We start from the raw sequence: 27,449 nt of genomic DNA, 5'->3' as shown, positions 1-27,449 counted from the left end.
GACCAACAATAACAGAGGGGATTTTTAAAAAATTGAGACAGCAGTAGAACAGCAAATCCCATGTTTTGAGAGGTAAAATCACTGCTTTTGTAAATGGAGTCTGGTTGGTTTGCAGAGAACGATGAAACGGCTGTTTCTGGCTATAAAAAAGGATCGTACCACAACAAAAAAGGTATATTTCTTTTGAAATCCTTTCTATAATGTGTCAGAAACAATCACAATCTGTGCACTTACAGTGGACGTACTTTGATTTAGCCCATTTGCCCCCGAGGATTACGTTGCACGACATTAAAACCGGTCATGTGGCTGCCAATCTACTGGAGCAATCCCAAAACTTTGTGCCGATTAGTTTTTCCACACGAGAGTTAAGAGCGAAATCTCACTTTTAATTTGCGCTGTTCCCTTCTTACAACTTCTCAACAGGGATCACCAGCAGCAGCGAGGGGTCAAGCTGGCTGCCCACGAATGAATCAGTGACCCATAGCCTCAAAAAGTCGGTCACGGTGCCAAACTCGGGGGCAGATCTCGAGTCAGTCACTGGGTTTAGTTGCTGCGTGGCACGTGGTGCCGAAATAATCAGAAATCACTCGAGAGTGAAGATCAGCGGGGCAGAGAGAGATTAGCAAGCTACTCAGCCACTAACTTAACCCACAGTCTCTGTGAATAGAGGCTCGGGCTCACTCGCAGAGCTACCGGGGTATTAGTCAATGAGATTTGGCAAGAGGCAGCCACACAAGCACACACGCAGCGCTATTTTGTGAGATTAAGCCTGCAGGTTTGAGTGACTGTCAAGGGATTCTCTCGCAAAAAATGTGTCAATCCACTTCCACTACGGCAAGCACGGCTGTTTCCACTTGTAGGTCACTGCAGCAACTGACTGAAACTCTGCATTCCTTCAGTGTCCTACATGAGCCCTGATGGAGAGGAAAAATGGTGCAGCCTGCCAGCGCGCTTCGGTACAGTAGATGCTGAGTGTACGCTTGAAGCCAAGTGTTGTGTAAAAGTGTGAATTCCAGACTTTGGCAGGAAAGACGGAGGCTGACCTCAGTGTTTCCACGCTGTCGTATTTCACATGACATCAGCTGCACGAAGAACATTTTAGTGGTTCTCATAAACCTGTCCTCTCTGTCCGTCTGAGACTTCTTCCCACTCATGAATTCACTGCTTTTTTCCACTTCTAAGTCTTTTTGCTCGGATGACATGGCGATCTGTGGGGCTACACTTGTGGCTCTTGGCTTCCAACCCCCTCTTGTTTCCCTTCGTTGAGGTTTCACCGCACATTTAAGCACCGCCTGGATCATGTAGCTACTTTCTAACAGGCAGGAGCTTGGGTAACTTTCATCATTGCGGGTGAGAGTGGAGTTAAAAAGGACCATGGGTTGCAAAAGTAGGCTGCAGTGCATATTTAATGGCAAAACAAGCCCCAGTATTTGGCTTCCTGCTAGTTTGTGGCTTGAAGTGAGCACAGAAACACTTGAAACAGTTGGAACATTTAAATAATGTAAGAGTGCGCCTGTTTTTGCTTTCAGTGAATGTTTGTAGGGGAGCAGAGTCTCTTTGATTGCTTCAGCACAAGAAGAGGACAACCTAAAGGGGAATTCTGGTATTTTTTAGCCTTAGCGCCCTCATTTTTCTCACAAGTTTGTGTGTAAATAACAAGTAGGTTCAAAATGTTTATGTATTGCTCATGCCTCATTGCCACTGACAGTCTCAGATTGATATTTTAAGTGTCCAACATAAGTACAAAGATGATCCATACAGAGATACAACAATTTTGTTAAAACAAACATAGCTGTTAGCTATAGCTTAGCTTGAAAGCAAACATAGCTGTTATATTGCTTTCTTTCATCGAACCAGACTCCATTGAAAAAATAAGTAAATTTACCTTGCAGAACACAAGAGTTGCCCATCCACGCTGCCCTTTTTAGTGAGCTTCTATCTAATGGTTGGTGTTACACAAATATTGTCTTGGATCTAAACTAACCGTTTAAACCACCAAAGTCACACAATAACGCAAATGAACTCACAAATCTAGGCTACTGTAGAAAAGCCACTCCTGTGCTCTGCAAAGTAAAATGACTGTTTTTGTCAATGGAGTCTGGTGGCCTTAAAGAGAGCGATTCAACAGCTGTTTCTGCTTTAAAAACAAGGATTTTATCTTCACAAAACTCTCTTTTTAGGGATACTTGCTATTAATAATCAATCCCACCAGACTACATTGACAAAATCAGTGATTTTACCTTGCAAGAACACAAGAGTTGCCTGTCTACACTGTGCTTATCAGTTAGCTCTTGTCTGGTGTTAGTTGGTGTTACACAAATATTACGTTGGATCCAAACTGACCGTTTAAACCGCCAAAGTCACACAATAAAACAAATTGAGTTACCAATCTCGGCTACTGTAGACTAGCTGCTCCTGTGCTTTGTGAGGTAAAATTACTGTTTTTGTCAATGGAGTTTGGTGGCCTTGAAGAGAGGGATTTAACGGCTGTTTCTGGTTTAAAAACAAGGATTTTATCTTCACAAAATATCCCTCTCTTTAGGGATCCTTATTGTAATGTTGTCAGACAACATTTGAGAACTTTTAGTGGACGTACTTTGATCTGGCGCGTTTGCAAGGATCTCAAAAATTACGCTGCCGCCTTTACAGCTTATGTCATTGCCAGTTGAAGCAATCTACTGGAGCCATTAAAAAACTATTTTTGTACCTATTAGTCAATTAAATCTTAAAATATCTAAGAATGAGGTGAAGTCATATTGGAATTTATCTTTAAACTAATGCACGCTCAGATCTGGAATCTATTTTCTAGGCATGTAAAGATATTTTTATATTATGATTGAGGCCACTGCTTTTGTAACCACACAAACAAACATGCCGCCCCAGACTGTAACTGCATCCTGGACTTTCTGAATAGTCTCATAATGCCGCTATTGTTTGTGTATTCTGAGCGGTATATAAAACTCAATCCTCAGTGGATTTGACAGGAATTTAACGAGGAAGTTGATGGTTTGAAAGCAACTGCACAAGCAGAAACTCATCCAAACAGAGATCATCTAAACATTCTGGGCCAAGAGGCAGGGATTTCACAGTGTGGTGAGGGAAAACAGTGCACTCCACTCTGTTTGCACATGGGTCTGTGTGGACTCTTTCTGTGATGGACTGTAAGTGCATGCAGAGACTGCAAAACGGCAAACAAACACCATCAAGGCTGCACACATAAACACACAGACACGCATACTGCTGTCACGAGAACCAGCTGATCGAACAGGGATCAGAGAGGGCACGGGAACTGGTGGTTAGGGGTAAAACCAAGCAGCCACTTATGGGGCTAAAAAATGGTAAGTGCCATAAAGTGCAGTTCCATGACTGGCCACTTGAGGCTGGCTGCAAAAGCGAGTCAGCCTCCACAGAGCCCCATGTTTACAGCCAGGTACAAATAAAGTTTTGGTCTCCATTTCCTCAGTCGTGCCAACTTTACAGGAGATTAAAACTTACAAAACACCTGTTTGAATTATATTAAGGCTTAATGTTATGCAGAAATAGGGGCGTGGCCTCTTTTAGTGCCGTCTGCTAGGTGTCTCTCTAGCTAATTCAGTCACTGAACTTGTTTGTGCCTTTTGGGGGATTTTTTTCCCCCTTTTCACACAGTGGTTCCGCCTCAGCGCCGTAACGAAGCTCTGTCGTCATGCTGCCTAAGACCATGCAACGCCGGCATAAAGCCGCCCCACTGTGTGTTTTTACACCGCATTCAGGTGTTGCGGAAGAAAAACATTTGCACACACAGGGCGCTGTTCTGTCCCGCCTCTCCACTGCTCACACAGATGCCGTTACGCCTCTAGGGCTTTTTACACTGCCAGTTCAAGGCGGGATTATTACGCCTATGTTATGTCTTCTATGTAGAACGCACAGAGGCGCAACGGTTGGGCGAAGTCGTTCCGCCTCTGAGCCGGCATTGGAGGTAGCAACAGAGGCAAAACAGAGGCCAAGCGGCGTATGTGTTAACTGCAGAGCTGCAGACTGTGTAAACACCTTGCGCACATTTAACTTCCGTAATGCCGGAACGCTATTTAAAAACACACGCACTAGGGTGGCTTTACGCCGGCATTGCATGGTCCAATGTAGAATGACAAAGGTGGCATGAGGACGGAGCTTCGTTACAAAACTGAGGCAAGAAAAGGCCGATGAGGCAAAGCCCAACCATTCAGCGGAATAATCCCGCCTTGAACTGGCAGGGTAAAAGGGGCTTATGTCTGTGCTCACCATACTTGCTTGGTAGCTTGCTTGTTCCACAAACTCCTCTGTTTTTTGAGTCTGAAAAATAAACTCTGGTCAGCTAAAGCACTAAAAGAGTCTTATTCTGTTGGTAACTAACTGTGTTTTTAGCCAGTAAATACATTAGCTGACAAATCAGCGCATGCTTACCCCTTGCTCCTCTCTACTGCCACCCTCTTGTTCAAATATGGTCACTTCTGGCTCCAAAAAAAACAGGATGGCTGCAGCGATAAAGCCAACTCGAAGTTTCAGAACCACAGTCCACAAACCAATGTGTGACGTCTTGTTGGCTACGTCCACTTCTTATATACAGTCTATGGATTTATTGCATCGCATGCTCTGCTGCAAAGACCGGCCATTTAATTCAAGATGCAAAACTGCACATGTGAAAGCACTACAGCAAGAAGGAAATAAATCCACTTTCTCCTTCTATGTTTACGTCTCACACCAGACAGACGATACATCACGGAGTCGATAATGCAGATTTTCTTTGCAGCAGCCAGACGGCACATATACATTTCCTCTGACTTTGCACTTTGTGCTCCTTTACTCTCTCTGACTCACTCCTGCTGCTTGCCTTAAGCATTTCGTGTTCCCTCCATGTCTCTGCAAGACCCATTATCCACGGCCCGGCTCTAAAGGCTGTCCATCCACGCGGGCAGGCCGACCCATCCATCAACCCGTCCCGTGACTGTTGTGGTGGAGCTTTAGCTGGACTTTATGTAGGCAGGTGGGGTAGAGGAAGAAACATGATACCATAAATCAGCTCCTCCTTCTGCATTCTGCTCGCTGATACCTGATGCAGCTGCTGGAATTCTAGATGAGAATTCCCACTGGGATGAGATTCCCTTTTCCAACTTTGCATGCTTAGATCAGTTACCCAACTGTTTGTAACAAAACTCAGAAGTTAGGCACATAAGGGCCCGAGGCTTTGGAGCAATACAGGTGTTTAACAACAGCACCAACCCAGACAGTACGTTTCAAAAAACACCCAATTTTTACAAGGCCCCACATTTCCTGTCACATGCACTGTAAACTAACAAAGTCTGACCCCCTTCAGCACTGAATGGAGCAGGCCATCTGTAATACAGTAGAAGAGGAGGAGGAGGTGGGGGGAGTGAGAATCAGCCACCTGCCATTGTCAAAGTCACACAGACTGATTAATAGCTGGCTAAGCTGCTTAAACTAAATGTGCAGTGAAAGAGGCAGGAAACAAAAGGGACAATTAATGAATGGACAATACAACAGGCGGGACGTGTATCATAGCAGATCAGATGGACTGCAGGAAAATAGGTCATGGAAGAAATGTCTGGAGATAATGACTGAGTTAGTTATGTCCAAGATAAAGGAACGGCGTGGAATAAGGATAATGTGAAAGATGCTTAACAGTTATATCTCCACTTTTAAAGAAGCAGAAGCATCACTCCCTCAAACTTAAGTAGCCTCAGTTGACATAAAGGTGTACTACAGAGGCTTTAAAGTCACATGCTAGCTAACACACCGTCGGCACCGTCCCCACTCCGTCTCTCCAACATGTTCCTCCGTGCACGGACGTAACGGTCCCGGACTTTTGCAGGTTTCCACGTCGACTTCTAAAACAGAACTTATCTGTCTTCAGCTGTTTTGACAGGCATGTTTGTCTCTGTGCAGTGACAATGACACATCGTACAGATAAATGTGGACTTGGTCTATCAGCTTGTCTTCAGAACTTTCTGCTGTTGTTGTACCTGCTGCTGTGTTGACCCTGGCACAACCCCTCTGCCTCTACACTGCCACTAGCAGAGTTAAGAGCAAGTTTATCTCCGGCTTTACAAGTAAAAGAGAGGCAATGAGTAGTAAAGTTAATATACTTTGCTACAAAATTACCCAGGAAAACTTCCGCCAGACAACATAAAACGTGTCATCTGGCGGAGGCCAGGGAGCTCGCTAAACTACACTTCCTCAATCAAGACGCCCGCCTCCGATGTCATGTCTTGTTCACAATCGTCAGGTTTGAAATGTAGACTGCAGACCTGAAGATTCTTTAGGCGATCCACCGGTATATTCTCATCATATTTCAGATTCTGTCCCGCTCTGAGCCGTCGCCTGCAAAGAAACGATAGTATTTCACTCCAGCGTCTCTCGCTGGGCCGTTCCTTTCAGAGGGAGGGGCGCAATGCATGCTGGGTGTTGTAGGAATGTAGACAGGGTGAAACCACAAGCTGTTTGTACGACTTTCTCCACAGCTATGGCGCCAATTTCAAATATTTTATCGATTACAGAGAAGCCAGCTTTGACTGACAGTGGCTTTTTCCAGGGGAGAACTGCTCCTTTAAGAACAAAACCTGGGCTTACAAAGGAAATGCATAGATACCCTGGCTATGTCACACTTCATAGTGCACCACAACAAAACAGTATTAAGTATGGGGTGTAACTATCATTCGCCCTTCTTACTTACAAATTATAACCAACAGGTAGATGCAGCAAGTGTTTCTAATGGTTGTTGCAAGGTAAACTGAGAAATAAAGGCAGGCTGACAAAATTACAACATCTCATTGCGCTTAAAATATGAATCGATAATATCAATTGTAGTAAAAGTATTTAAAAGTGGGCTTTACCTCAAAGAGTATAAATCCCAGCAGGGCTGACCCGTACTAAAAATGTATCCCTGGTAGTTCAGCGAAGAGCTTCTGGTAAAAAACATTCACCCAGTGGCACAGATCTGAAAACGAACACGGCAAAGACGTCCAAATGGAGGTCGATCTTCTCCATTTATATCTGCGGTTGTCTTTGTTATAGCAGTGTGCGCTTGAGTGCACCTGCTGAACAAGGACCCAGATCATGTATATTGCCCTGGAAGGAGAGGAGGCTGTCCTCCTTCTGCCTACTTCAATCAGCTGTACTGGCGAAGAATTGAGGCAAGGACGTCCATACATTTATCATACATCTCTATACCTTCCATTCTAGCGTTGGTGTACATATTCAGAAATATAGCAGGGAAAGTGAGGCCTTAAAGGGTTAAAGTGTTTTATCCTTACAAATCTCAGGAATAAATCAAATGCTGTATGTGGCTCTGAAACAATTGATTTCCTGCCACAGAGGGCACTGATATGAGTATCTGAGTACGCATGAAAAGGCCAACAGGAAGAGCAACCCTCTATCTGAAACAGTGGAGTTTTCGCAGGCTGCGGGCGGCCTGGTTAGCCATTTGTCTTTGTCTTCAAATGGCAGGGGCAGCTGCCACCAAAGGTCAGCAAAATGTTACCAGAACAAGGCCCTATAGTGGCTGGGACCGCGTGCCTGTGACAGGAGGGGGGACACACCCAGGTGGAGTGACTAATACACACTTTCTCTCTTGTTCACACCCAGAATCAGGCGTCTGGTTTGGCTGGAATCTACAGCAGCTGATGGACATTATCTATATAAATAGTTGCTATAATATGTATTTAAATCATGCTGCCAGTTTAAAGAGCATCCCGATGATGACAGAACCCTGGAGTAACCTTAACTGTCTCTCTGACGCTCCTCCACAGACGGAGCATGCCCAAGCGAGTGCAACCGAGCTGATGCTAACATTAGCCTAGCTTGTTTTTAGCTTATAATTCCTTAATTGTCTACTGATCAGCAGGTTTTTAATAAGCCCAATTATCTTCACGTCTCCTCCCCTACACCTAAACACTAATAAGCAGCTCCAGGTTAAAAATCAGTGTCTCTCTGAAGCTCTTAAGCGGAAACAAGGATGTCTAATGAGAGCGCTGCAAGCTGAGCTACCGCTAAGATTAGCTGAGCTTGTTTCAAGGAGGTTAGCTTGATTTTAGGTTACGATTCCTTCGGTCAGCTGGTTTTCAAAGAAGCCGAATTATCTACAAAGGTGTCCTCTTCTACAAAACAAACATACATGGTAATTAAAACCAGTAAAAACACAAACTGAAGCAGCTTGTGGTTAAAATGAGCGGCTTTCCAATGCTCTTTGGCTGACACAAGATGCTCTTTGGCTGACCTTGGCTGCTGCGGTATGAAAGGCTGTTTGAGCCTTTTATATCAAGCACAAACGACTAACTTTTTGCAACATTATCAAGATCCTTTTATCAGCCCTAATGTTACTCCTTGCATCAAGGAGCTGAACCCTAATGCAGCTGTTTGCCTTTTCCAGTTCATTCCCCTCTTCTAAACCCAAGCCAAGTTACCTCCTATCACTGAAAATATCAGGTTACCCTCTCCCCTCTGGCTCTCCATCACGGGTGTGTTGAAGGCTCCGTTTGAAGTGCCATCCTCCCCATTTACCCTCCTTCACCCCTGGCTGTAACACAACCTGGGTAAGCTTACACCATCGCCACCACCCCCTAGACTCATCTCTGGAGCTTTTGTGCAAGAAAAGTCTTCTGCCCAGGGACATGGATGGGTGGAGGTCAGCCATGGCCCTTGCGACTCACGCGACATCGCTTGTAAATTGCTGACAGACAGACAAACCAGCATTAAAACACACACAAACTAGGAACAGCTTCACTGCGGATCATCCCTCAAGCCAGGCATTTCTTTGACAACTGTTTCTCTCATCTAATCAACGACATCCCAAAGAAATCAAGCGTATAAAAAAGAGATGAAAGGCAGCAAAGGAGTGGATTCAGGGGAGCAAAAGTGTTTTCTTTCCTCCCTCCTTTGGCAAAACATGTCAGAGTGGATAAATGAGAGAACCATGTTTCTGGTTATGCATTTGGAGCTGATGTTTCTCCCCTCCAAGGTTGTCTGTTCAACAGCTTCGAGAAAAAGGAGCTGACAGTGAAAAACTCCTTACATGTGCGTTTAAACAGAGGCAGTGAAATGACACACTCTTCTTCTAACATGTGTTTTACCTCCGTGGCTGGAAATTTAATCCATGACTGAGCTTTTTATGACTAAGCTGTACACCACACAGTGACTTCAGGACTATTAAATACTGTTTAAATGTCAAGCATGATACTACAATACATGAGGTGCTGTATTGTGAAACAGATGTCCACTGCTTCAACTATCAACCAAATATTGTTCTTTGCATAATAAATATGAAAAATGATGCTGAATGAAACATGAACTTGTTGAACTGCTTTAGCCCGCAGCAAGGAGACAGGCTGTAAAAGCTGCAACATAACGTCCACTACAAGTTCTTGTTGTTGCCACTGACAGGCTCAGATTATTATTCTAAGTATCTACCAACATTACAGACAGAAATATCTACAGATATAGACCTTCTTGTTGTCGTAAAATATATTTTTTTAAAGCAGAAACAGCCGTTAAGTTGCTCCCTTTTTCCCCACCAGACTCCATTGACAAAAACACTCATTTTACCGTGCAGAACATGGGAGTTGCTGCTCTACTTCTACCTTGATCAGTTAGTTTGTTTGTCAATTGTGTGATTTCAAGGTTCTGCTTAATTAAGTATAGCCCCCATAACAGTAATTAACCAACCAGCACAAGCAGCAGTTGATCAGAACTCACCCGTGTTCTGTAAGATAAAATTACCGATTTTGACAATGGAGTTTGGTGGTATTCCTCAGAGAGGAATGAAACGGCTGTTCCCGGCTACAAAAAGCAACCTTTACCTTAACATAAGGGTCTCTTTCTTTATCATTTCCTTTCTGTAATGTTGTCAGACAGTTTTATCAACGATCTGACCATGTCAGTGGCAAAATCAAACCCTTTGATGCGACATATTTGTACTGAAAGATTATGTCGCAGCCATTACAGCCTGTTTGAAGTAATGCACTGGAGCGATTCTGAACCTTTCTGTATTTATTTGTCATAAAAATATGTTTGTATTTAAAAAAAGATATAACCCAGGTTTGAAATGCTGGAACTCATTTTTAAATTAAGTGCCATTGCTATAATTAGGATGAGAATAATCATGTTGGAATTCAGCCACAGGAATAAAATAAACCCCAAAAAGTTGCCTCTAACATCAAAAACTGAGCAAACAGTTTCAAGCCTGGCATTTTGCATAACCAGTTGATAATTAAACTCTTAAGAAACACACTGAGCACAGGAAACAGAGACACAATAACAATCCCCAAAGGGACAAACATAAAATATCACTGGGTCTCCAGATGTGCTTGTGGCATCAACACATTTTCTCTCTTTGTCTAGACGTTGAGCGAAATCCAAACCCCTCTTCCAAATAAACATGACAAGCTTTAAGGCATCTGCCTGGAGGGGGGAAGCGACCATAAGGCCAACAGTTATTTTCAACCCATTAACTGCACTGTAAGCGAATGGGTTGCATTGTTGCAGCACTGTCTCCATGCCCAGAATAATGTGCTTCTAGTCTAGTGCTTTGTGGATGCAAATCAAGCGTGCCTTTAGGACACAGACGGTCTATTATAATGCCACTGAGGGGAATAAAGGCCGGGCCAAGTGGCCTTTTTTTAAAGCCGTTTGTTTTGTGTATTCACCCCTGAAGGAAAGAGTTAAAAAAGTATCCTCGCCCGGCCTTGGTTTAGTGTAAATAACAGACACACAGTGAATGTTTACTTGGTGGAAACTCATATGGTAGGCAGCCAGACTGTGGCATGGAGTGCAGCCCCTTTTAAAATGACCTTTGAACCCCACTGTCAATGAAGGGTCATTATCTTTCCAGTGTTAATGTCTGACTGCAAGCAAAGTCTGGAGCTTAAACGTGAAATACAAGAGTATAAACACAATTTTTGCTCCAACTTTGCCACCAGAATTAAGTTTTCTTAACAAATAATCCGGAGTTTTAATACTTAGGCTAATTAATGTGGCTAAAGTAGGAGCTAACATAAATTGGGGATAGCCACTGGTCAAACTGGCTACATGTTATCCATCCTGCTGCCAGCGGCGTCATCCAACAAAGGGAATTATAACAATGTTCACGCGCTGCAGTGCACGAGGCAGCTAATAATAAGCCAAACCCTGCCACACTTTAACACATAACAGCTTAAATGATAGATTTTGAAAGTAATTATTTATATTTTGAGCTAAATTAAGCAGTAAAAACCAACAATACCGCGACAAAACCATCGGCCATTACCAGCGGCTGATAGATAGCCTCCTCCCGCTGAACAGGGTGGAGACTGTGCATCTCCCTTCAGTTTAATCACATGCAAGGGAGGAAAATTAGGTTGAAATACCTCTAGGAAGCTGGACACGACAACAACACTAACAAATATGACAAAAAGCTCGTGTTCAATCGCCTCTCACATGAAAGAAAGCCGCGGCTCTTTTCCAAGTCGGCCCAAGCGCTGCACGCCCTTTCTCCCCCAAGAAAGGGATTGTTCAATGGCCGCATAGGGGGGCTCAGAGACCCCCATTCAAACAGCAACAAAACAGTCTTTTTAACACTTTTACAAACAGGCGACAACATAATCACATTTGCTTGTCTGGTTCTTGTCTTTAAGAGGGGCAGCATAGCTACTCCTTTCTCTGTCTCCTTTCCTTTCCCGAGGACACAAACTAGGATGGGCTGACAAATTAATCTGACATTTATTCATATTTGACAATTTGGTTTATAAAAATGTTTATTTGAGGGAGAGAAAATTGTGTTAGGGGATTAAAACAGACCAGAATAGTAAATAAAATCCACTTACAGTCAAATGGGATTCACAAAGAGGGTCCTCTCCTCTCCGGGGCTCTCCAATGGCAGTAAACACCCCTTCCCGCCGGTCAAAAAAGAGGAAAAACTCCTGATATTAGTTGTGTAAATATTTGTTTTAAATGTAGTTAAAAGCAGCCCGTTGTCCTCATGTTTTCACACGCCGCCTCGTCTACATGCACAGTCCCAGTCCCCTTTCCCATTCTTCTCTCCCGGAGCTACTGAGTGAGGAGACACGCTGCGCGTCTCCGTCGTTTCCTGTCCAGCCCAGAATCCAGCGCTGCATTCATAGTCTGTCGGAAATATCAGAGTTGATCGAAGAGGAGAGGGTTGAATTAGCGTAATTGCATAAAAATTGAGACAAATGGAATGGTGACAAATGGATAAAAGACAAAAAATAAAATGGAAAATTAGCCCTGATAAGCATGAACATATTCCTTGGGTAAATCATAATTATGAAACAGAAGACGAAATTTGAGAAAAAAAGGGAAACTTTTAGAAAAAAGAGCAATAAAAGGATAAAAAAAATACAAGTAGATAAAACTAATGATAAGTTAATTTTAAAAAACTAAATTATGACATGGCTAATCATAATCATTAGATTAAAAAATCGAAATAATGAGATGGATTCATAACAATGAGATTATAAAATCATAATTGTGAGATAAAAGTCATAATTATGTGATTAAAAATCGAAATTATGACAGAAAACCCGTAATTATAAGAGATAAAAATCATAATGATGGCATTACAATTATCATTCATATTATGAAAACAAGTCTTAACTATGAGATGAAAGTCATGAAGTCTGATCTCATATTTACTTTAATCTCACAATGTCAACTCTTATCTGATAAGTTTGACTGTTTATCTCTTTATTGTGACATATAATTCGGATATTTTTATTATTATTATTTCATGTTATTATGATGTTGTTGTTTCTTACTAGCGGAAATGGTTTGGATCTAGGCGAGAGTCGGTTTCTTGGAGGGACAGTGAAGGCAGCATCAGCATCCAGGGGGTAGTCTGTGGCAGTAAATATACAAAACTAATACCACTGATACTACTACTAATAATTCTACAAGAACAACACCTACTATAACTACTTCTACTAGTAATGATAATAATAATAATAATAATAATAAAAATACTGATAATAATAATATGTATTTTATATTACTATGTTGACCATATTCAACATGCTTTACAAGACAAAAATAATAGAAAGAAAAGAAAAAAAAGGGTAAAAAACATTTTGAAAGACATTCAAAAGAGTGAAGCACATTGGTGCTATGCATGGCTTCTCACTGATGCTCACTTAAAACCACCACCAGACAAAAGGGACCAGTTCCAGATTAGGAGATTACGTGTCACCCATATGGACACATGGCATTACTAACCCGTCAATCCCCCCCTCGTCCATTTTCTGAAACAGAATTACAAACATTTTAGAAATGCCATAATCCCCACTCCACAATCCTATGAATCTGTCACCATGTGGTGCCACTCAGAGTAAATATTTTCTGCCCTTTGATGGTCTCTAATCCCAGCTCTGGGCTGTTACTTCTGTATAAAACAGGAAAAGGCTGCGAGGCAAATTCAAATATTGTTGCAATTAATAGAAGACTGTGGGGAATATCGTTTTTTCCTGGCTTGTAGCAGTAAAAAGTGTTAACAGCATGCTTTTCAAAATAAAATGCTTTGTTGCCATCTAGTGGACAAAGAAAGATACTGCAGGTTCAACAGACATGGCCTTTAAACTAGTTTCTTGGTACTTAACCATGGAAGTGACTTTTCTTTAGTTATTTTGCTGAACAGAAAAACACAGAATTATTTTTTTATCACTGATATTAGCTGTGCAATTATCTCTACATGTGACTTACTCAGTGACTCGTAGAAAAGAGACGATTGTCATGTCTCCTATTTTCCTCTGCCGGTCAGCCTTTAGCTACCTCTGTCAAATGTTGACACTATAACGGCCACAAAAATGTCAGTTCAAACCTGTTTGATAAGGCGGTCCCTGCACTCATGGTCACTCACTCTTCCTCAAGCTGTGGCTGCCAAATTCTCAGAGCCATCAACATGCAGCAAAAACTACTAATAGTTACATGATATATTATTTAAAAATCCATCTTGCATTGATTTAAACATATTGTGCATTATTTATACTATGACCACTCCTGTTTCTGCATGCCAATTATCTCAAATCTGCTAAAGGTTTGAACACGTACTTACAGGCAAAAGTGGGGGCCTCTTGAGACTTATGATGCTTTCAAGACAGTAATACTCTTCACTTATTGTTCCGTACATGACATACTGTGTGGTGGAGGTATGGGGTAACACTCACAAAACCAACACTATTTCTATTTTTATGTTACAGAAGAAATGTATACAAATCGTAAATCCATTTAAAGACTATGAACCAACCAATTTATTTATTAATTTACAGGCTCATGTGTGTAAAAAGAGTAGGCATAATAAGCCTTAGCTTCAGCCAACACCTTTTCGGTTGGTTTATCCCCAAATGAATTCACTTATGCTTACATAACTTCCGGTTCTTTTTAAAGGGAAGAGCTATTGTTGCTGCTGACGGACATAAATAAATAGATACATGCGATATGAAAGAACGTCTAATTGTTAATGTAACAGGCGTTAAAACAGAAAGTTGGTAAGATTTATAAGATGTAAACAAGCAGCGACAGATTTTATTCAACGTTGACAGCTCAACTTTTCTGTCCTTTCACCTTATCGAACTTTAATTGACTTGCAGGTAGGAAGGACAGGAGGGCCGAATGTAGATATTACAGATGATAGATGGATTGATGATGATTTTAAGCTCCTGTAATAGAATAAAAGCTATCCAACGTCAGACTCATATATCCCCAACCAAGCGGCATTAATTTGATGCTGAATTGTGCAAAATAGAGACGGCTAATTTCACTCATCTCTGGCTGGAGTTTTGGGATACTTTAGGGCAGGAATTTAATAAAATCATAGGATTTACTTGGAATGGAAACTTTCTAAAATACTTAAATCAGTGCGTAAACTGCAAAGGTCCCTCTTTTTGGTCCTATGGGTTGGATATTTCCCCTTTTTTTGTGTAGTATGCAGTTTTACCACAGCCTATTTCCTGTGTAGACATCTGAGCCTGTCAGCTGAATTTTAACATATTGTTTGGAATTTTGTTCTGCTTTTTTCTCTTTCATTTTTTAGTTTTTGTCTTAAAATAATCATGCAATATTACACGCAATGCATCAAATACACAGCAGCTTCAAAAATACTCCATAGGAACAGAGCTGTTTTTCAACGACATCTCTGACCTAAAGGAAAACATCACCATGGTTTCAGTACAATCAAAGGTCACAAAATATGTGAAGAAGAGGCGTTTCTCTCAGAGGATGTTTTCTCTGTAGAAAGGATGTGTAAATTTCAGTCTCTGCAGCACCGTGGGAGTGCGTCAGTCAGAGGTACACTGAGGATATGATGCAAAAACGTCAACGGCATGAAACCAGGGTTTGATGATATCGCAGCGCTGGATGACATTTTTTTGCAGCATGCAGCCGATGAAGTTTGTTGGAGGAGCTTAAAGTTTTAGGTGATGAGGGAAAGAATCTTTCTGCTACAGGCAAAAGTTCAAGATGAAGGTTTGCTGGATGTTTATGATCCTCGTGGGCTGCAGATTAGCTCGTGCTAAGTCTGAAAACGCCTCCAACTGCAATGGTAAGTTCTGCAATAGATAAATGCACATTTTAATTACTCAGATGCTCGTAGAAACTTGTATTCAGGCAGTTGTATCGTTAAAAAAATCTGTTTATTTAATAGAAACTGGTAGAACTTTACTGTGTATGTGTGGTTACAGTGGGTAACACTGAGGTGAGCTCGCTCATCGGTAGCGCACTAATATTCAACGGGGTGATTGTAAAGTTGTAGCAGCTCTATCGGTACATATTCAGGTTCTGTAGTCTTTCAAATAAGTTCTCAAATTAGATACTTAAGTTAAAGTAGAAATATGACTATATATGAAATATGTCTAAAATAACTCCGTTATATGTTAAAGTCCTGAATTCAAAGCTTGAAGCACGGAAGCATGATCAGCAAGTTGTAACCAAGTGAAAGAACGTAGCATGAAGAATAACACCCTTAAACGCGTTTTATTATTACAGAATATTATGTTTGTTATTCATGTTATTTAGTGAGAAAAGTGACTCTAAGATTAACTGTTTCATGGGTTGAGACTAGAGCCTGAGAGTGAAGAAGATTTTCTCGATGACAATGATGATAAATGAGACTTAACACAGGATCATAGCTGTAGCCTTTGCGGGTTAATTGAAGATGTAACACACGGATCAAACACCTCACATCTCTCACATTACCAAACAGACAGACCCCAACTCCCCATATCCTCATCTAGTTATAGCCCTTTAATGACGTCAACCTCTGTAAGTGTGAACACTTTTGGCCAAGGGTGCTATTTTTACTGTAACCCCCGAGTTCTTCCCAGGTCGCCCTGACATGATCTTTCGCTTGTTGTGCTTTCAACCTCGCTTTTCCCAAGTGTACAATTTCCAACCTTATCGCCCGAGTATATTGTTCCCAGACCACCATATGTGGTTTTACTTGGCAACTGAGCTTCCAGACCTTCCTCTGCTTGGTTGGGTTTCCGTACTCATTTCGCCACGACGACAGATATATCAGTTAGCCGATATCAGCGGCCCGATATGGACCCATCAGGATAATTCAGTATCAGCATTTTTTTTGCAGAGCATATGCTGCAGAAAATAATGCCTGGGGCGATTTAGAAATGGTGCTATCGTCTAGTTTGTCCAGGTGAGAGGACTACAACTCAATATTTAATAATCCTCTCAGCACTGTCTGCAGCACATGTAACAGAGCATCACGGCTAAGAAGGTGGCGTTCGGAACTAGACGATGTTTAGAAATGTTTAGAGATGCACGATATTGGATTTTTTGCCGATATTTTCCATCCCTTTTTGCAGATTTCAATACCGATATATTAGACACGTTTTTTTCCCGCCTAATTGCAGAGAACATCAAGTCTCCCCTGCAGTGGAATTGATATCATGCCTGCTCTTATTGTAGCGGATTCTGGAGATGGGCGTTAAAATTTTGAATGAAGGAGATTTGGCCCCTCCTCGCACGACCGATTCTGAGCACAACCTCGCTGCGCGTTTCGGAAACGTTGAAAAACTGCACCCTTGTTCCTGTTGACGGAAGAGGCGTGGTGCACAAGTTAATGTCGTAGCAGTGCGGCAAGCTTTTTTTAGGGAATCATCGAGCATTTAGGCGTTGTTTTATCGGCAGAAAATATCGGTAGAAAAATGCCATATCGGCATCTCTCAGCAGTATTTTTTTTATATATTGCATTTTCAAAACTCAAAGTTGCCGTGTGCACAAAATCGGTGATTTGTAATTTTATTTCCTCTAAATTGGTGTCAATATTTGGCCTCAAAAATCCCAGTTTAGACGCACGTTAATATGAGTTAATGTCAGCTGAGAAATACAGATATGAAGTGTTGCCTCAACTGGATAATAATTGCTGTCTACATAGCAACCTGCAAAGGATAGTACCTCGTGACTTAGACCTCAACCATGGAAGTGGCAGACTTGAGTCACTCAGAGGCTGACTCAAGTGTGCCACTTTCACATTGGTATACTGACTGTTTTTCATGTGAAGTGCAGGCAGGTTAAAAGAGGTTGAAGTGCTCATATGTGCTGTTTTTGAAGAATTTCCATGTGGGAGTGGAGACGCTGCTAAATGACGAGTTCCACAGAAAAGTGAATTTCAATTAAATGCATATAAATTGACGTTTGCAGGAGCAGCAGCTGTAAGAAGACGTTTCCTTTGCAAAGGTTTTTGGTTACAGACAAAAGCATCCTTGCATGGTTTTCTGCAACCACAAACACTCTGCACATCACAGAGAGATCTTACATTGTACAAGGCGTGTAAAAGACATGTTTAAAACACTGAATTATCATGTTTTATTTTTTATTTTCTCTCCAGATAATGTCAGAAATTTCTGCGTACCTGCTGGAGACCGTGTGTCTGTGCCTTGCCCGGATCTGACCGGTGAAGACTTCGAATTCAAACTTTTCAAGGACAAAAAAAATATTTACAACCACACATGCAGCCACGACAAAAACAAACCAAACTGCACAGCACCATACACCAGGGGGGGTGTGGAACTGCACCAAAAAAATAACTCCATTACTTTTATGCTCACTGGAGTGAATAAATGCAGCCACGGGGTCTACAGATGTGAGGGCAGGCACCTGTTCCCTCCTCCCATCCTCCCACCGAAGTGCGGCGCTGTGAATGTCCGGGTGCTTGTAGAAGGTGAGAACTGCAAACACTTCTACAGCATGTATACATTAAAGTCCAGTACATTAAATACTTCCTTATTATGTTTCTTCCAGGGCACCAGTGCAAGATGGATAAATGTGTTGTGGAAGCAGAAAAGAGAGAAAAGAAAAACGTGAACAGTGCATTTTCCTGGATTTGGATTCTGGTGATTCTGCCCGTTATCTACAGTGTAATCATGACCGTGTTGGCCTCAGTCTTCTGGGTAAGATGGTTTAACATATCACCATTCACGAATACTATCACTACATCAAACAGAATATTAAAATAAAAAAGAGAAACAGTCATTTTTCGCTTCGTCTTCGACCTTTTGGATGTCGTAAAACAATTTTGGGAGACATTTTTTATCTTTTTTCCGGTTGCCAGCTGAAGATGTTAAGTTATGGAGCCTTAAGATTTCTGCAAGGAGTTAAGCTCTTTTTGGGAAAGTAATTGTATTTATCAGTATTAAATGGGGGCTGCATGTTGGTGCAGCGGTTAGCGCTGTCGCCTCACAGCTAGAAGGTTCCCGGTTCAGACGTAGTGGGCCTTTCTGTGTTCTCCCCGTGCGTGTGTGGGTTCCCTCTGGGTACTCTGGCTTCCTCCCATAGTCAAGTCAAGTCCCGAGTAAAGTCACTTTTTTCCCACCCAAGATCCAGCACTCTTACCTGTAGTATCCGGTCTTTATAAAGAGAAAACACAAGGTGTTAGCAGCCCGTTTAATAATGATATTATTGGCCAACATATATAACCTGTTCAGAAAGTATGAAAGTGAATTGTATCTGTGTTATCTTGGCACAGACGCAGCCATGATGATGGTCTGCTCTGAGACCGTATTGAGTAGTAACGAGTAGGACTGATGAGGCTTCTCTTTGGGGGCTTTGATGTTGCGTGTTGCCATAGCGAGGAGTCTGACAGACAGCCAGTCATCCACTCATGACAATCACATACCGAGGAGCTTTTTGAGTCGTCCAATCATGATTCACAGTTTGCGCTGCGTACATACTTGATAGTTAGAAACTTGACAACATTGAATTTTATCATTTTATATTTAACAGCTAACATTCAAACTTATGAACACACGCAAGTCATCTGAGTCATCAGGCCTCAAGTCGAGTCTCAAGTCATTAACTTGCAAGTCCAAGTCAAGTCGCAAGTCATCAAAACAGTCACTCTAGTCGACTCAAGTCCAAGTCACCAAGTCTCAAGTCCACATCTCTGCTACTAGCAAGTATTTCATACAACTTAGCGTCCAAAAATCTGAACTATCCCTTTAAGTACCAAAAACAGAACCCACCCTGAACAGACTTGTTCATGATCCCTGGCTCAACAGTCTACTTGTTGTCTTACAGGTCAAGCTGAAGAAGACGGACACTCAGAGCGACTACATGAACACCAAACCAAGAGCGCCCCGAGACCGCAAGAAGAACCGAGGGGTACAAAATCCGACACCACGATACTTCTGATCACCTGTAAATCAGCTGACCACTAACCCACAGAGGGGGAGACATTTTAGTAGCTAGCCCTGAATGTAGTTTTATACTGAGTGGTTGTTTTGTGTCGGAACAGGAAAAGCAGCACCTCCTTTTACAGTTGTACCTGTAGAAAACCATAGAAAACATGAGCAACACGTTTGGTTTGCTGGCTTCCTGTCTGTCAATAACTCCCTGCCTGTAACACACACACACACAGCTGTAGTTTGACTCCCCTGCTCTGTGGTCGAAACAGGAGGTGGTGTATTATGAGGGGATTTAACCACATTCAAAGGGCTCATGAATCTAAGCATCTTGTGGATAAGAGACCACAATATTTGAGCCGTTGCAGATTGTTACTAAGTAAGGTGGCATGAATCAAGATATCAGGCTGATGAATATCACATTCTCCTTCTGAGTGTGCACGCTCTCGTTTCTGAGAAGTCTCGACACCTTCTCGCAGAGTTAAGATCACAGATCACAAGGAGAGACACACTTCAAACAATAACAATCTGCACCGTTTCCTGTCTTCCTCCCTCGATTTTTTTCCCTTCCTCGTGCTTTTTTTTTTTTTTTTTTTTGCAGATGTGGCTGCTTTACAACCCGTCACTCTGCTCACCTTGCACTTTCTGTGCAAGCACGCACACACTGGTTTTATTGGTTTCATTCAGCAGCATGAGCTCATTCGTCATCTACCGCAAGCATCAGCAAAATCAACATATTGTGTCTGTTTGACAGATGATTCAAACACATGTTTCATGAGACATTTTCCTTCCCCTGCAGACAGATGAACACTCGACCAAAGTGTTAGTTTTTTAAAATAAAAGTATCGCTTTAAATGTACATCCTTTGCCTTCATTAATGTGCAGCTTTTTAAATCTTCCAGCAGACATGTAACTTTTATTTAAGCCACTTTTTAGAAGCTTGTGTCATGTGAGCTTGATGTAAACAACAAGGATGGATTTAAATGACAAATAATAAAGATAATCTGTCTGGGTAATTATCGCCTCGGATCTGATCGGCATTGATGGGAACACAAAACCCGGCATATATAAGCAAGTCTGAAAAACCTGCCCAACACGCTAATTTTGGTGGGATTGGGGTATATGTGTCAGCCCTGTGATTGCCAATCAGTCTAGCTGTAACCCCGCCTCTCACCCAATGACAGCCAGGCTAGGCTCCAGCCCTCCCCTGACCCTGAACAGGACAAGCCGTATAGATAATGGATGGATGGATATTTATTCAGTCTTAATATTTTACAAAGCTTTAAATAAGAGCAGAAAATCTGTGTGTTCATAATCATTGCACATTTGAGACTGACGTTTGTCCTCAAGATTCCTGTTGCTCCTTTTCCGGTTGTGCGTCTGAACTGTGGTGTTCTGGAAAGATCCGTCCCCTGAGGAAGTCCACCCTCTCTTCCCATGACACAGAATTCAGCTCCTGTTCGGTTACCTGGAGGACAACATTAGGGTTATTTAACCGTCGCAAAATATCCCTGACATGCACCAAACAATGATACTTAATCCATCTCTTTAAGGAGAATTTGGAGGAGATTAGTGCATTGTTCAATCAAGGAGACTTTTTGGACAGAGAAATGCTAACAAGGCTTGAGGGAAACTTGTGTTTAAATGAAACATCAGCTGCTGTAAAAGGATCCAAACTCAAGCTGCGATCATCTCCGAGCCTCACCAGGACGGGGTTTAATCCCAGAATCTTCAGATGTCGGATCTTGGCAGCCAGGTGACCGCGGGGACGTGACGTACCGAAGCAGAAACCAGAGTGCGGTGCGCCTAAGACTGCGACACTATGAGATCGAGACGAGACAAGAGAAAGGTCAAAATCTGAATTCAGGTAAACGCATCATAGAGAGGAAAAAACATGAAACCTGAAGTAGAGACTGCGGCTTTCCTTTCACAGAGAAAATGCAGACTTCCTTTGGAGCACACATCTACAGATATGCATCAGTATCGTTATCATAGTCTTTGGTTTTTAAAAAGTCTCTGTTTTATATATGAATCTGTACATGCCTAAGTTATTCAGGACATGATCGGAGCTATTTGGATGCTTTTGCTTTTGCTAAAATAATTGTTTTTGGAGTTATAAATGATGTGTACATTGTGATATGTTCTATGTCTTTTTATTAAAGTAAATACATGGATGAAATGCATTAAATAACTGTTAATAAGTAAATATTAACAATAAGAGTATGTACATGTTATATGACATTAAATGATTACTTACAGTAGCACTTTCTACTCGGCTTACTTTTGTCAATAAATAATAGTGCTATTGTTTTTCTATCAGGCACTGTCTCTTTGCATTTAACCCATATATACTTTATACTTTGGGTTGCGGGGGCTGGTGCCCGTCTGTCTACACCTGCACTGATTGCCAGTCAATCGCAGGGCTGACACACAGAGAAAGACAGCCTTTCACACTCACACCTACACACAATTTTTGAGTCACCAATGAACTTAGCGAGCATGTCTTTGGACTGTGGGAGGAAGCTGGAGGGAACCTCCGAGAGCATTCACACAGAAAGGCCCACTACGTCTGAACTGGGGTTTGAACTAGGAGCCGTCTAGCTGTGAGGTGACCGCTTACCACCGTGCTGCCCTTTTATTTGACATTTTCCTTTTATTTGGGTCTAATGTTTTTGTGTTACTCTTATTTTATAGTGTAATTTTGGAGCAATCAGGTGCTAGAATTTCCTTCAGGATTAATAAGATAAATAAATAATAATGATAATGATAAATAAAGTTCTATCTTATCTTGGCACCAAGAAGAAGGTTTGTGCATAAAATTCAAAGCAGTAAAAACAGTTGATGCAAACTGAATGTTAAAATAATTGAATGTTTAGAGTAGGTTAAACTGCAGTTTCTGCTTCTCAAAAAGTTATTTCAAAACAGAATTTTCAACTGAATGAGGGGCTCTTACCACATCAACCATTTCAACAACACATTAATATCATCTGTCGTCACTGTGGTGTTAAATACAAGTTAAAAGCAGCTTTTAGAGCAATATTTTATGCCTTTAGGAACATTTCACATCGCCGTCTTAGGTTGAAAAGTTGACTGTACGCAATTTGCTCAACATCCTCTCCTTCTGCTTTCACATTACCGAACATGACATAACCACATTTAACGGAAAACAAAGTGCTTACGCTGCAGACGTGTGCATGATTCAGTCTGCTGATTTTTACCAGCTGAAGACTAAAGCTGATGCCTTACCTCTGACTGCTCTCTGCTGGAGAGCTCTCTTCTCCTGCAGGGCTCGTCCCGTCAGTCGCTTCAGTCCCAGAGGTTTGGTTTGGCAAAGGTTTGGTTATCAGTGCATCTGAGTGTCACACACAAACACAGGTTGTTGCTAGCATCACAGCTAAACTAGCTCAATTCTGCTCTGGAGCCATTTTCTTTAAGTTTAAGGGAAGACTGCAAACGGGTACAAAAAGTTGTGAGACCTTATGGGCACCCAATCAAAGTGCTTGTTTTTCTCACTGAAAGGGTCAAAGTGCTATTGAAACTGTCTGACAACATTACAGAAAGTATTACTACATCTGTTTGATTGTGAAATCCTTTGCTCCTCCAGAAACAGCTGTTACATCGCTCTTTTCAAAGCCACCAGACTCCATTGAGAAAAACAGTGATTTAACCGTGTAGAACACAGGCGTTGCTGGTCTACATCATCTCAATAAGTTAGTTGTTTTGTGTTATTGTGTGTTACATAAATAATATGTTACACCCGAACTAACCATTTAAACACCAAAGTCACTTAATAATACAAACTAACTAACCAGACGAGGCAGCAGCAGCAGATGTTAAAATTTCGTGTTTTCTCAATGGAGTCTGGTGGCTTGAAGAGAGGAATAAATAACGGCTGTTTCTGGTTAAATAAAAAACATCTTAACTGAACAAAAATGTCTTTTTCTTCAAGAAACCTTTCCTGATTGTTGTCAGACACTTTGAATAATAATCTGAGCCTGTCAGTGGTGATAAAACCCCTTTTAAAAATACTATAATTTTCCTTTAACTGTGAAAAGAATTCCTGATGTAAGTAATCAGCCATAAACTCTTTCTCCCATGATTCTGTCTTTACCTATGAAGTGGAACTTCTCCACCACCACCGCTTCCTGTAGTTTTGTGTCCCCCTGGTCTCCCAACACATCCCGCAGGCACTGCAAGAGCAACGGGTTGACTGATGGACGGCTGGGGGCCGAGTCTCCCAGGACAAACGAAGGGACGGTCAGAGGCTGAGGGAGCGGAGGACGCTCCAGGCGGAGGCACAAATCCACCATCTGAAACATTTTCTCCTGCTTTGGAAGAAACTTTGGTGCTGAAGAGAAACAGAGGAAAAACAGATGAAAAAACTAAAGTGAGAGGGAAATTAAACCAAAAGACTGGCAAGACTGAGTGAGTCTTACATGTAGTCTTCAAATGCTCCAGTGTGCTGCTCTGCAGGAGCTGCTCCAGTGGTGCAGAGGGGAAGTGGCCCAGTAGACACAGATTGTAAACACTCTTTAACAACTCAACCCTGGAGATGTTGGGCAGATAGGAGTCCAGAATTCGGCTGACACTATCCAGGAACCTAAAAAAGCAAGACAGAGTTTAAGCATCATCAACTGTTTGATGATAATCAGAAAGTAACTATTATAAGAGGAAAGTATCTGCTGCCTAAAAACAGTAAAATTCAATTATATCCTCCTCCGGAAATGTTGTTTAAGGCTAATTTTGTGGCTTTTTCAACAGTTGCATCTGTTCTCCAAAGCCACCTAGATGCCCTCTCTGCAGCCTCTATGGTGGACTCTCCTTTAGGCAGCTCCTGTGATGCCAAACATTGCACAATGGACGGCCTGCAAAGCCTCTACACCCCACCTCGACGGGCTCGCAGTGAGCCTTCCAGCCTCTCCACCGACACTGCTCTACCAGCTCCTAGTACTTAAACGTCCATGTGGGACTGTCGGCTCTATTAAAAGCACCTGTTAGCACCACATCTGCCCTCAATGTTGTAATGACTCATTCTCTGACCTTGCAGTGAGAGATTATTTTGGCGCTTGAGTTAGCATCTTAAAGTAAAAATAGAAGTTACAGCAGACTACAAAACAGGGCTAGCTGTCTAAATTGTTTAAGCTCTCTCTGTTCGGCTAAAGTCTGAATGAAGGAGTCATGCAGGACCTACTGTTGTCTTTGATGCTTCAGATCATAGTTCAGAGAGGAGAACACCCTGATGACGCAGAGGAGGTCTTTAAGCGTCAGAGCATCTGGATCTTCGATCACCTTCTCTGCAAACGCCTCCATTAAGGCGTCGGGACAGAAGCCGAGGTTCTCGAATATAAACAGGAAGAGGACCACCTAAAGAGAGAGATGGAAAAGCATTAGCAGCTCAGAAACAAAGGTAAAGGTGTATTATTTAAAGCACTTAATGATAGATTCTGGCTAAACATTTGTCTGTCGCAGCACCTGCTTGTTGGTCCATATGTATATCACTGAGGCCACGTAGTCTGAAATGTCAGTGAACAGATCCAAGTCTCTGTAGCGCAGCTCCCTGCAGGATTGAAGAATCTTGAAAAAAATGTTGAAGGGGATTCCATTGAGGTTTTCTACCAGAGACGGAGAAGAACCAAAGAGGAAAAACAGGTTGGTTAAAGTCTATTTATGGGATTAATATAATTTCATGATCCTTCAGCCTTGAAATTTAACCTCTGATCTTCTTCGTGCAGACGTCCAGCAGAGGTTTGGAGCGGAAGTGCATTGTGGCCATAGTGGAGATCATGTATACGGAGTTAGGAAGGCTGAACTGTTCCTTCAATGATAAAGCTTTTTCCTGCAGGAAGCAGAGTAGAGAATGAATGTGAGTGTGTTTGAAATTCAGCCACAGAGATAACCCCCTTACAAGTCCTAAACATGTGCATAAAGACGCCAACAAGACCCTTCATACTGGAGTAAATGTTGGAGATGGAGAGTCTTTGATTAAGAACCTTTACAGTGGCAAACATGTTGTATGGAGAAGGACATGTAAACATTAGACTTACATATAGAGAGAAATGAAGAGAAAATATGATCAAAAGCGAGGATCATTAACCCACCTCCAGTTTCTGTTTGAGGACCAGTGGCGCATCTTTCCCCAACAGACGCATAATGGTCTGAAGAGCCATTACATTCTGGATCCCAGGAAGACGGACTTCAACTACCAGTCTAGGTCACAGCGACAACAAACATCAATGCAAAATAAAGTGATGCTTATATTTTTTGTTAAGACTTATGCATTTTTGATAATCCTGACCTCATGCCCTTCTTAAGTGCAGAAACATTGGGGCTGCTCTCCATGTGTTCCAGAGTGGAGGACAAGATGGACAGACCCTTCTCATCGAAGTCATTCAGTTTCTCCTGTTAGCGCAAAAAAAAAAGAATATTTTGACAAATAAAATAACAAAATGAAAACATGTTTAGTTGCTGATCGACTCTCACTGGATACCTGACAGGACCGGAGAAAAGTCTGGACCACTCTGCTGCGTTCGGGAACACCCAGATTGACCATGGCACTGAGACAATAAGCCATGTCATCGCTGCGCATGTTCCCCATATCCTTCATGGCCTTTTGCAGAAGTCTGTCAAACGCATGATGCTCAAACATCAGCTGCAGTTCGTAGCGCCGCTGCTCATCTGCCATCTTCTTAGTGCAGGACCACATGTGGGTGAGGCAGTTGCTGACTTGTCGTGGTGTGGGTGAGAACTGACAGGTGAGGTCCAGCACGTCTGACGGGGAGCGGCAGCGCTGCAGGAGGTCCATGAAAGGGGACGCCTTCTGCTTTAGGGCTAAATCATCAGATTGCAGCTGAGCAGGAGGCAAAGATGAGACACGCTCCTTCTCTTCTGAGTCCTCATTTTGTATCTTACCTTGTGAGAAAAACCTCACTGAACTGACAAGACTCCGAGTGAGGCATGTATGATTTTGCCTTGTACCAAGACTGTGTGTGAGCTGTTGACTAGGTAAAGATAAGTCCTTAATTGATGTCACTAGGAAGCTGCGCTGTTGCCATAGAGACTTGCGGCTGAAGAAGCGCAGGCCCCATCTCATGACCTCTTCTGTCAACAACACAGACATTGTAGTGTTTTATTAGTTACTTCATAAGACAATATGGCGTCTTGAATTTCTGCACTGCTCTTGTCTGAGGCAAATAGCTACTTGCGTAGTTAAAAAGAAAAACGCCATGTAATTTGTATAGTTCAACTGTTTCTACTTAAAAAAATCTGAACAAAATATATATCACAAAGTACAGTGAGTAAGCTGCCAACAAGGTCAACACACTGCCTCTTGCAACCTGTGAAAACAAGGCTAGCTTAAATTAGCTAAGGTTAGCTAAGACATGCCACCTGACGGTGGAAAAAATACAAACAATTGTCCCGGGTTAACATACAGCTGTGGCTGGACCATGTCGACAGAAATTTCTTTATAAACGAAGATAAACAGAGCTACATTACACTGAAAAACAGAGAGTCCAGTCCATATTAACTAGCATGATTCTCACACGCTCCTTCCTGCTGTGTCCGCCGCCGAATTTAGTCCGACTATCAATGATACGTACCAATGACTGTATATATAAGTCAAAAACAATAGACGATATTAATTGTAACTATTAAATGCCTGAATAATCATTATTAAATGTATTACTATTATTATACTTCTACTTATTATTAATAAAACCAAAGTGAGACCGTTATAAATCATAGTGTAACCGAGGGTTTATGAAGGTATGATATTTTTTGTTTGTGTGTTTTCTACACGGA

General features: G+C 41.9%; 3 protein-coding genes across 3 annotated transcripts in view; 1 reads left to right on the top strand and 2 right to left on the bottom strand.

The window, feature by feature from the left end:
* Positions 1–12,038, bottom strand: part of raph1b (Ras association (RalGDS/AF-6) and pleckstrin homology domains 1b) — a 54,889-nt gene extending 42,851 nt beyond the window's left edge. The window contains exon 1 of the mRNA XM_069675221.1: positions 11,832–12,038. The gene's annotated coding sequence lies outside the window, so the exon portion shown is untranslated. The remainder of the gene's footprint in view (positions 1–11,831) is intronic.
* Positions 12,039–15,298: 3,260 nt separating this feature from the next.
* Positions 15,299–21,795, top strand: LOC138603725 (T-cell-specific surface glycoprotein CD28). The gene is made up of 4 exons (XM_069675622.1): positions 15,299–15,556; positions 17,858–18,190; positions 18,271–18,419; positions 19,546–21,795. The coding sequence occupies exons 1-4, from the start codon at positions 15,475–15,477 to the stop codon at positions 19,657–19,659; spliced, it is 678 nt and encodes a 225-aa protein (XP_069531723.1). The 5' UTR covers positions 15,299–15,474; the 3' UTR covers positions 19,660–21,795.
* Positions 20,701–27,167, bottom strand: fastkd2 (FAST kinase domains 2). Its single transcript, XM_069675621.1, has 11 exons — positions 26,137–27,167; positions 25,945–26,048; positions 25,748–25,856; positions 25,362–25,485; positions 25,122–25,261; positions 24,841–25,013; positions 24,086–24,249; positions 23,761–23,997; positions 22,896–23,001; positions 21,355–21,469; positions 20,701–21,117 (listed from the first exon to the last, which is right to left on the bottom strand). Exons 1-11 carry the CDS (start codon positions 26,764–26,766, stop codon positions 20,995–20,997), a joined length of 2,025 nt encoding a protein of 674 aa, XP_069531722.1. The 5' UTR covers positions 26,767–27,167; the 3' UTR covers positions 20,701–20,994.
* Positions 27,168–27,449: the final 282 nt, after the last annotated feature.

This window comes from Semicossyphus pulcher, unplaced genomic scaffold (genome assembly GCF_022749685.1).
Source record: "Semicossyphus pulcher isolate SPU_LCO1_2020_fin unplaced genomic scaffold, fSemPul1.0.p SCAF_24, whole genome shotgun sequence".
Lineage (NCBI taxonomy): Eukaryota > Metazoa > Chordata > Actinopteri > Labriformes > Labridae > Semicossyphus > Semicossyphus pulcher.
This window is presented reverse-complemented; position numbering and strand designations above follow the sequence as displayed.